Source organism: Podarcis pityusensis (genome assembly GCF_964106645.2).
Source record: "Podarcis pityusensis genome assembly, chromosome: 2".
Classification (NCBI taxonomy): Eukaryota; Metazoa; Chordata; class Lepidosauria; order Squamata; family Lacertidae; genus Podarcis; species Podarcis pityusensis.
The window spans coordinates 87039631-87050466 of record NC_138029.1 but is presented as its reverse complement, the minus strand read 5'-3'; the positions used below and the strand labels follow the sequence as shown (position 1 = coordinate 87050466).

General features: G+C 44.0%; 1 protein-coding gene across 4 annotated transcripts in view; it reads right to left on the bottom strand.

Moving 5' to 3' along the window:
- Window positions 1-1030: 1030 nt before the first annotated feature.
- Window positions 1031-10836, bottom strand: part of PLXNA1 (plexin A1) — a 299658-nt gene continuing 289852 nt past the window's right edge. For all 4 annotated transcript variants that reach the window (XM_080996881.1, XM_080996879.1, XM_080996882.1 and 1 more), the window contains exon 32: window positions 1031-9976. In XM_080996881.1, the coding sequence (XP_080853007.1) occupies window positions 9881-9976 (96 nt within the window). In that variant the 3' untranslated portion in view covers window positions 1031-9880. The remainder of the gene's footprint in view (window positions 9977-10836) is intronic.

Below are 10836 nucleotides of genomic sequence, written 5' to 3'. Positions count from 1 at the left end.
AACCGGGTTCGCGTCTCCGCTCCTCCACATGCAGCTGCTGGGTGACCTTGGGCCAGTCAGACTTCTTTGAAGTCTCTCAGCCCCACTCACCTCACAGAGTGTTTGTTGTGGGGGAGGAAGGGAAAGGAGATTGTTAGCCGCTTTGAGACTCCTGAAGGGGAGTGAAAGGCGGGATATCAAATCCAAACTCCTCTTCTTCTTCTTCTTCCTATGTTGCTGAAAAGCAGTTTTACTCCAGTTCCCCTTAGCATTTTTTTTAGAACAAGGATGAAGAAGCTGCAGAACCTGTTATGCAGACTCTTAACTCCAGCCAGCCTGTATTCTGCCAGCTCTAGGGATGCTGTGACCAAGCACTAGGTCTTGAGCTGCCACAGTACAGTGAACAGGGCTGTGGCTGAAAGTCCTGGAGCAGGGCAGCCCAAAGCTTTCGAATCTTCACCCAAAAGAGCTAGGCTGGTTACTAGGAAATAAAGATTTTGGCTGGTGTGCTTTTCTATGCTCCTTTGGTCTTTCACACAGTACTGAGCTAGATGAACTATTGTTGTTGTTTAGTCGTTCAGTCATGTCCGACTGAACTATAGGATAGTTTTAACCAGAGTTTTGCAGGAACACATTTCTTTCTGCACCTTACACCTGCAGGCACCTCAATACAAGGCTGTCACTTCTAAAAGAGGGCAGCGTAAGGTGGGAGATGGTTTAGTTTACGTGTTAGGAAACTCAGGAAAGCAATAACCCCAGCTCCTGCTGGGCCACTGGGTGGTTAAGACATTCTACATACATGGGAGCCAAGCACAGCTGAAATGGTGGCCCATGATGCTGAATATAGTACGTGGTGACGGCGCAGAAATCTAGTGCTGAAGCTCGCATAAAGTGATTGAACGGGGCAGGGGGTAAGATGGGTTGTGGCCAAGTCCAAGCAGGGCTGAAGGAGCACGCACAGCAACGCACAGCTGCCCCTTGCCTCCTGTATTTCCATCTTCCCTCCTCCCTCTGCACCAAACCTGGAACTCACAAAGTCAGACAAGACAAGTTATATAGCAAAAATGTTTAATCTCTCCTTGATGCGCGTGTTTATTTACAAGTACTAAATCTGAAGAACATTAAAATAGGAAATAGCAAGATATTTACACAATCAAAGGGTGCCGACCTGCCACACTGGCACAGTTGCTTCAAGTCTGAAACAATCACATAAAGTTTTCATCATTTTTATTTTTTTATTTTACTATTAAAATTCTTTGTTTCTTATTGTTTTCTCTGCTCCACCCCTCCCATGCCAACCCCCTTCCCCTTTACTTAAAGGACAGCTAACTGTGGACTTGACATTGCTTTGAAAGAAGAGAGAGCGGCAGGCCTTACAAGGCTTTTACGTGTTTTAAACACATTTTCGGGGGGGGGGGGGTTAATAGTGCTCCATTTAAAAAAGCTGCAATGGGGGCGGGGCAGGGGAAGGTCTTGCTCACCATCCTGACGAATGCACCAGCCCTTTCTTTAGACGATCCCTAAACTGTTAAGAGTCCAAGGAACTGGGGATGTCACTAACATAGAGTTTAAGAAATAAAGAAAACACCAGACACTTCCTTATTAGCTGGCTCAAACCATTTTTCTCCGAAGAGCTGTGTATTTTTGGAACCAGATTATTTGACATTTCCATTGAGATACCCTCTAAAACTGAGCCTTCAATAGCTGATGTGTTCCTTCAGTCCCTATTCCTAGCGTATCCTGTCCTTAGATAGCACCAGTGTTTGAGGGCACAGGGTGGCGGTGGTAGGGGGCTGAGGAAGCAGGGGTTGTATGATTAAGCATTTTTAACAATGGATAGAGGAAAGTGAAAGTAGCACCTGAAAAAGAGAAGGTACGTTTCACATGCACCTTTTCTCAGGGAATACTTAAAAAGTATTCTTGTGGGGAAGCTGGTAACATGTGGGTTGGAGGAGGTAGCTGTTAGGTGGATTTGTAGCTGGTTGACTGACCCAACTCAAAGAGTGCTTACTAATAGTTCCTAATCAACCTGGAAAAGACTGACGTGAGGTGCCACAGAGTTCTTTATAAATTACTTAGATGAAAGAATTTAGGGCAGGGGTCAGCAAGCTTTTCCAGCAGGGGGCTGGTCCACTGTCCCTCAGACCTTGTGGGGGGCCAGACTAAATTTTTTTTTTTGGGGGGGGGGAATGATACAAGAGCATCATGAGCCCCTGTGGTTGCTTACCTATGTCTTGTGAATAGCAGGGGCTGGCGGCGGTGGAGGGACGATGAGCAGTGCGCAAACGAGCTCTGGAGAGGGGCTGCTTAAAACGGCGGCCACTTGAGCACCGCTGCTGCTGGCACCAACAAAGCTCAGCTTCCTCTATGCAGGGCGGGAGAAGCCATGAGGAGGGAGGGAGGAGGCGCCACCACCACTGCCATGTGAGGGAAAGGGCGGGAAATAACATGTGCGCTGGCAATATATGCGGCGATTCCCGGACCGTCCGCAGGCCGGACCCAGAAGGCAATTGGGCCTGATCCAGCCCGTGGACCTAAGTTTGCCTACCCATGATTTAGGGGATACTCATCAAATTTGCACATGACACAAAACTGGGACAAGTAGCTAATGCCGCAGAAGACAGAATCCGGATTCAAAATGACTTTAACAGATTAGAAAACCAGGCCCAAACTAACAACATATAAGGTTCTACACTTAGGTAGGAAGAACCAGCTGCACAAACATAAGATGAGGAACACCTGGCTTGCCAGTAGTACATGTGAAAAGGATCTAGGGGTCTTAGTAGAGGACAAGTTTAACATGCTTCCAACTCTACAATTCCATGATTCTGTGATTCTATGAGTAAACAATGTGATGCAGCAGCAAAAAAAGCTAATGCTAGTCTAGGCTGCATCAACAAAAGTGTTGTGTTCAGATCAAGGGAGGTAATAGTACCGCTTTGTTCTGCCTTGGTCAGACCACACCTGGAGTACTGTGTCGAGTTCTGGGCACCACAGTTTAAGGAATCTGACAAGCTGGAATGTGTGCAGAGGAGGGTGACCAAGATGATCAAGGGTCTGGAAGCTAAGTCTTAGATGAATAGTTGAGGGAGCTATGCATGTTTAGCCTAGAAAAGAGGAGATTGAGAGGAAATATGATAGCCATCCTCAAATATCTAAATGGCTGTCACATGGAAGATGGAGTAAGCTTGTTTTCTCCTGTTCTGGAGAGTAGGACAAGAAAGGAGATTCCAACAAAACATAACGGGAAAACTTTCTGACGGTAAGAGCTGTTTGACAGTGGATCTGACTCCCTTGGAAGGTGGTGGACTCTCCTTCATTGGAGGTTTTTAAGCAGAGGTTCAATGGCCATCTGTCATGGATGCTTTAGTTGAGATTCCTGCATTGTGGAGGTTGAACTAGAACTAGATGATCCAACTCCATGTTTCTATGAGTCATGGAGACCTTATTTAGAAGTAACCAATACATTGAATAGTGGCATTGTGGGGAAGGGATCTCACATAATGTTCGTGGGAATGGATTGGTGATGCTTGGATGAAAACCAGAGAAAATTATGAAGCTATAAAGGTGGCAAACCTTTTTTTTTTTTAAGAAAAAAATAAGTCACCTGCTCCTGACTGCAATTGCTCTTAGAAATCCTTTGCCACACGAATGTCACTACGGCAAAGCAGAAAATGTCAACCTATTCAGCTGGCCCTATGCCAATATAGCTATAACAAAAATATATCCGGTTGAGAGATTGTTCCAAATCAGCCAGGCCTCTTCCCTGTAACCGCCTTACCGCTTTATATCCCTGCCCTTTGTTTTTGAAGAATTTCTTTTTCTGCTGCAATTCATGCCAGATCAATAATTAGTGAACATAAGATAAGTTATGCTCCCCTCTCCCAAAGTGTTAATGGCTTATAGGTTTTGCTTTTCAGGTGATCGTCTGAGCATCAAAATGCATAGCAAAAGAGTTTAGTACCATGGCATGATTGCACATCATATTCAAAGTCCTGCAGAAGTTGGAAACGTCAGGAGATTTGACATTGCCACTGAAGTCCCCAGATGTGTCTTTGCATGGATAGATGCGGATGTGTACAACCCAATGAAGAGTAACATATGGGTTTGCTTCCATGCTACAACCCTTTAGCACTGCTCAGGCACTGTATTTAGCTGGAAGCTGAACTAAAACAAGAGGTTAGTGTTAACGTTATCTGTCAATGTCTTTCTGTGCACCTCCCCCCCATCCTCCCTTAATGTTTGCTCCTATGTAAAGCCTATTTAGCAAAGGGTCACAGCAACATTAATTAAGAGTTTTATCTTTGCCTGCTTTATTGCTTCTGGATGAGTTCAGATAGGAAAATTAGTGATTAATGGTTTATTAACTGCCCCAATTTCAATTGTGTATGTGATTCTATTGGTGATTTCCACTATGGGAAGGAAAATGATGAGAGGAAGTCACTATTATCCCCCCCCCATAAATAAATAAATAGATAGATAGATAAGAGGCAATTAAGCAATTATTCATCACTAACACTCCAGCCATGATCAAGAGAAAGATATAAAATGGGCAAGATCTGCAAACAAGATAAAACTTAAATTAAGGGCACAGGAACTCCCAACAACATTTTGCCCAGCCCTGCAGTACAGGCTGGTGATCCAATTGCATTTCATTACCCAAATTTATGCCGTGAATCAGTATTGAGGGGGGTACAGATGGACAGGGCAAGACAGGAAAGACTGGAATGCAGTCAGTGATTTAAGAACGATGCTGTCTGAATGTTCCATAACGAGCAAATGAACAAAGGAAGGAGATTCCAGAGAAAGTGGCTAATATGGAAGCAGCTAAGATTAAAAACTGCCCAAGAAAGAAAGAAAAAAGATCCTCTAGGTGTGAGCCAGATTGTAAATCTTTTTAACACAGTGGATGAGTGTCTGCTGACAAAAAAATAAAAAATTCCTGTTGATTTCAGTGGAATTGCAGGTACTTGGGTGAGAAAGAAGATGAAAATTTGGACTCGCTGCTTGTCTGCTATCTGCTTTGTCTCTGCTCACCGCCTTGGGGAGAAGCCACCGAGTTTCTCTTCTGCCCCAGGCACTGTCTGGAAAGTCACTGGCTTGGTTTCTGTGGCAGAATTGTGACTGGCGAAGGCAGTGCCAGAGGCAAAGGAAGCCCAACTCTGCGTGGTGTGCTCACCATGAAGTTGTTAAAGTAAGTGCCACACTTTTAAGAAGTGCTTTACTTTTAGGTGGGGGGGGGGAAGGTGCCAGTATACCCTTGAATACCCCCAGGAAAAAAAGCACTGAGCCTTGCCATCTTGCTGCTTGCCTGTGTGCCCCTTATGCTGCTGCTGCTGAGATTCCACTGGGATTCTGTACAAAAGATTAAATACGAACTGTCCAGAAAGCTTGCAGCCTGACAGACTGAATCACAAACTGTATCAACCTGAAGTATTTGCACGGGAGCTGATTTAGCTGTTGCTTTCCAGTTATTTCAGCTGGTGGTCTGTCCACTGTGCAGAGAGTCTGGACACAGGGAAAATATTCCTCCACTCCACAAACATCCCTAGTGGCAAGTTAAATAGCTACGATTCTGCTAAGCTTTAGGCTAAGAACTCTTCCCCCCACCCCCCTGCTGCCATGGCCCACATGGAGATGACTTGGTTCACTGAAGGCTAGGAACTGGGAAGATAAGATGCAATTAGCTAGGTCTTTCTAAAGGCCAATTCTGAAGACTGAACAAACCAACTTGCATTCTGCAGGCCCTTCAAATTAAGCCAACTTCTAATGCACTTTGTTGAGTTTTTATCGGAAAAGATAAAAGTTGTTCACTTGAGGTAACCCACTGAATACTATTTTTATAGTGAAGTCTCCCAATATGTTATTGCTGAGATACCTGGATAAGATAAGTGAGTGGCTCTAGAGGAATGGTATATGGCATTTTCCAGTCAAACGTTTGCTCTCTATGCAATCAACAGAGGGGGATTTTGTCATTTGCTTCTAAAAAGTCAGGGTGGCACTTTAGTTTTCCATAAAATGGTGCTGACTTACATCAAGCCGAAAGATCGAGCCTCTATCTCTTTTAAGTGTCAATCATGTAATGATTTATGCTTCCAAGTACACTTGAAACAAAGTCCAAGGAGGGGAACCTGTAAAATATTACAGTATCTTTTGTGTGTAGAAACACTTAGCTGTCCTTTAAGGCTTCTGAGTACCATTTTTTCCAGAAATAAACAGTTAATTCTTTTTTTTTTTTCTTATACAAGAAGTGGCAAATTAATTTCAAAAATAAAAAGGTCTAAACAAACCTCTAGTATTCAACACTTGCATTTTTTTTCTTTAAAAAAAAGTTCAACTCAGACTAAACTCTAGCACAGTCATGCAACAGCCCACAGGTCCTATGGCTCCAGAGAGATCTCGGGAATCCCTAGGTATTTTTCCATTATATTTTTATTGTCTTCTTGTCTTCTTCTCTTCCTCCTCTTTAATTAAAAACAATTAAAAAGGATAAAAACAAAATTACAAAGCAATCTGAGATGCATATAGGCTTCAAATGATTGTTCTGCTTGATGAGAAATTTTTGAAATTTTATCCATTTGGTATTTTCCACTGGTTGTGTAAAAACCGTATGTGATACTGGTTTGAGCTCTTTCTGTTAACTATACAGTGCCCCACTGGGGCACAAGAATTAGATTGTAACAACATATATATATATACACGCACACACACACATTTTAAATTTTAATTAAAAACTTCATTACATCCCCTCTCCTCCCCTTATTTGCACTCTCAGGGAATGGGTAGGATCAGGCTTGGTATGTTCTGCAATAGCCTCTCTCTCAACTTCAACCTAGACTTGAGATAGCAACTGAGTTTATTGGTACTGGGTGGGTGGGTGAAGGCTGAAAATTTGGTGGGTTTGGTCACCTGAGTTGAATTAGGGCAGTGGCTTCATCACACTGGTAAACTTTTAATGATAATTAAAGGCATTACATTTGTCAGGAACTGAATCGAGGGGATTAAAATTCCTAGGGTCAGAACGGTGAATGGAATGATGTAGAGATAATGAAAAAGAGAGGAGCAAAGGGAAACAGATTTTTGCAAGAGTTCAGGAGCTTGTTTCACATACTGTGGTTTAGGCTGGATATGGGATGTATTGGTTCTTTGTTAGGGTTGGACCAGAAAACTCAGACCCAATGGGCATTTCAGGACCTTCAGAAATGCTTTGCTCAGTGTGCAGGATTATTTTATTATTATTTTTTAATTTATTTATTTCAGTGAATTGATTAACTGCCCTTTGGTACAAGACATCCAGGCCAGTGTGAAATTAAAATTATGGAGTGCCAACATGCACTTTGTAGGCCATAGACCCAAACCCTAGTTCAACTAGGGACAGTCTCTCTTGCCTACTCTCACATAGCTTCATTGCTCTTTAGGTGTAGAATGAGAATAATGCAGGGGTGGTGGGATGCAGAATAAACAGTTGCCTCCTAAATTTGCAAACCTAACTAATAAGTAAAATGCTCCTTTCCAATAGCACATAATTCACATTTCAAAGATGGAGCTACTGAATTCCAGGGATGGGAGTTGTTTCAGTTTTAAAATGAGGACACCTTCTGACTCTCAAGGAGTGAGCAGACACAAAACGAAGGTACATACAACATCTCCTCCAAACAGTGCTGGATGTCTTGGGAAACACCATGGCAGCAACACAGGAACCTTTGCCTTGAATTGGACTGGAAATACCTGGTCACAGCCTGGGCAACATGGCAGTAACTAACAGCACCTGGGTCTTCTTCTGCAGACCTCTCTGCTCTGACCCAATATGGATACCTGTTCCTTCTGGCCTCCTACACTGCAGTTTGCTAACCAGGAGAAGCCCAAAGCTAGCCAGGAACCAGGTGCATAGAGGAAAGAGGAGGCAGACTTTGGGTTGAACCAAGTAGCAGAGAATAGAAAGCAGAACTCAGTTGCAGGAATTACCCCTCTTGTAATGCTAACATCAGATTGGAATGAATGATGCTCTGCTCTCCCCACTAAGATCATTATTTCCCTGCTCTCTGGAGTAGTCCATAGCCAAAGCAAGCTATGGAGAAGATCACACATAATATAACGATTCCCGCACAAAAGCAATAATGTAATTATTAAGTAATAATGAAGGGCGTTGGACTAGATGACACTTGGAGTCCCTTCCAACTCTACAATTCCACAAAACTCATTTCTTATCTGCACTCTCTCACCCTCTTCTAATTGGCCTAACCAGAACCAAATCCGCTGGTGAAGCTGCTTATCCCAATAGAGGGGAATTACAAGACTGTTGGGAGTTTGGGTCTTCATTACTACCAAAACAAAAAGAGAAGCTCTGCATTTTGCTGAAGAAACTGGGATGAGGAATAAATAAAATATTCTAAAGTGGTGCGTGTACACACCTGAAAAAACTAAAGGGGCACCCCACTGATATTTAATGTTTCTGTCAGTGCTAAACTGCAGCTCCATGTTCCTCATCTCTTAGCATGAAGATTGACCTCATGATTTCTCTGAATAGACCCAGTGTTGCCATGGTCTGCCAGAAATGGAGACAACACAGAAGAAGCATCTACTCACAGGCTTCCTGCATGACCCAGACCCTACCAAGTCTGACTGCATCTCTTACTAAGATGCCTTTCCTCTACAACGGAAGAGGGAAATACTGAGAGTTGGTTCAAACAGCCACCCCCATTCACTGTGCCTATGCAGTGGCAATACGTGGCAGTACCCCTCTGTCTAAATGCCCCATGAGTGGGAAATATACAGATGAGGGCAGCTGGGGGCGGGCTACTCTGGGGCGGGTGGGGCAATGAGAACTTTTGAAAGTTGCTAAACTCCGCTTACAAACAGCTAGCCCTGTCTTAATCTATAAAAAGGCAAAGCAGGGACTTTTCTCAAAAGTGTGCCATTTTCCACAAAGTAATTCACCACAAACAGGTGAAAAGATCTCTCTGCAGGGGTTTGCCATGCATGGCCCACCCTCCCTTTTGCAAGTTCTTTGCCCTCTGGGTACCTTAAACCTTCGGCACCCGCGTAAGCAGCATTCAAAACAAGAGCATCAATTTGGCCTGTGCTAAATGTTATTAAAATAAAATATGGCACAGGACAAAGTGTAGGAAGAATCAAAGATAGAGGGGCTCTTCTCTTGGACTCCAAGCACCCCCACTTCTATCCCAAGCAAGCAATGCTCCTTTCTTTTTGTTGAAACAAAAATTTAAAAAATCCTGCAATGTTTTGTTTAAAATTTAGAACCTCCCCACACTCATATATTTTAAATCTTTTTCAAAAACAAAAACAAAACCTAGCTTGTGGAAATTGTGCAAATATAGCAGTTAACACTAGAGGAAGAAGGCCAGAGAGTATGGAAGAGAAGGTAGAGAGTGGAGCTGTCCAGGCAAGGCGGGAAAGGAAGGAAGTACAGGGACAAGGGGCAAGGAATTATAAGCCTACCAAACCGCCTGCCATGGGGGAAAAAACCATAATGTAAAAAGGTTGTCCTAGACGTTAGTGCAGTCCCCAACCTTCCATCGCCAAATCTGGAGCAGGCCTTGGTGGGAGCCGGAGAAGGGAGGCAGTGGCAGCTGAGCAGGGATTTGTCTCACTGGCCCTCCTTGCACATCTGGGGTCCTTCAGGTTCTTTGCTACGTCGCTCCTTCCAAAAGGTCTTTAAGATAGGCTCTGTTTGCTTTTGAGAACGGCGGTCTTACGTTGTTGTTGTTTTGCTGTTCGTTGTGTGTAAAGTGTTCTGAGACGCAGCAGATTCTGTGCATTGTTTGGTGCCAGGCCCCAATGTATTCCTTGATTGCTTTCTTGCTGCCGCGACTCACTTGCCGCGCTCTCTCTCCCTTAAGAGTCCACTGCCAGGGAAGTCTGCAGCACCATCTCGACCTTTTCAGCTACTTAGGGCCATTGTGTCAATTGCCTGCTCCAACTTATTCCGCAGCCGTTGCCTTCGGGCCTGTTCGTCCTTCTCTAAAGCAGCTAAAATCTGGCAAGGGGAAAGACGTGTAGATGAAATGATTAGTAAAGGAAGACTCTGGAGTAATTTGAAACATGCTTCACACCAGTGGTAGTCTAGAAAGAAAAGCCAGGAGCGATTCCCCACCAAACACTCCAAACCCCCTCTTTTAAGGATGAAGAAATATGGGACGGCCATTCTCTTGACCGTCACAACTAGGAAAGGCTGCTAAAAATGGCAGCAACTCAACAGTGCATCAGCAAGTGTGTTGTCCCATTCTAGTGGCTGAGCAAGGAGGAGCAATTGCCATCCTGCCAGGGTTGCAGTCTGCCACACACTATCCCCAATCACCCTGCATCAGGGTTACAGCTGTCTAGCTTGGCTAGTGAGCTGAAGTGGCTGTCCTTTTCCTCCCGCTCCCATGTGAGCATGTGAGAAAAAGACAAAAGAGTCAGAGAGCACATTGAAAGCAATGCTTAATTGCCCATCTATCTTCCTGCCTGTATTTTGCAGGAAGCATGTATGGAGTCTGACTAGCAGCAGATCTGCAAAAATACTTTTGTAGATTTGCTAGGACTCCTCACACACATGACGTCCGGCAACCAGAGCAAGGGATATTGACAGGTGGCCCAATACTTCCCCTGCAGAAACCTGGTAGTCCAGTAATATCTGGAGGGCCACAGGTTGCTCAGCCCTTCTTAATTCAGAGAACAGGAGAACTCTCCCGCAATGGCATGATCTGGGACTTTTCTGATGGTCCTGGGGACAAGGAAACACTGAGGACATTTATGAAATTGGCATCTTTAATTATGGAATAATTAAACCTAGTCCACTTTCTAGTTCTGTTCTCACAATCAGATGAGAATCAGTAGATCACTCTTTGGATGTAA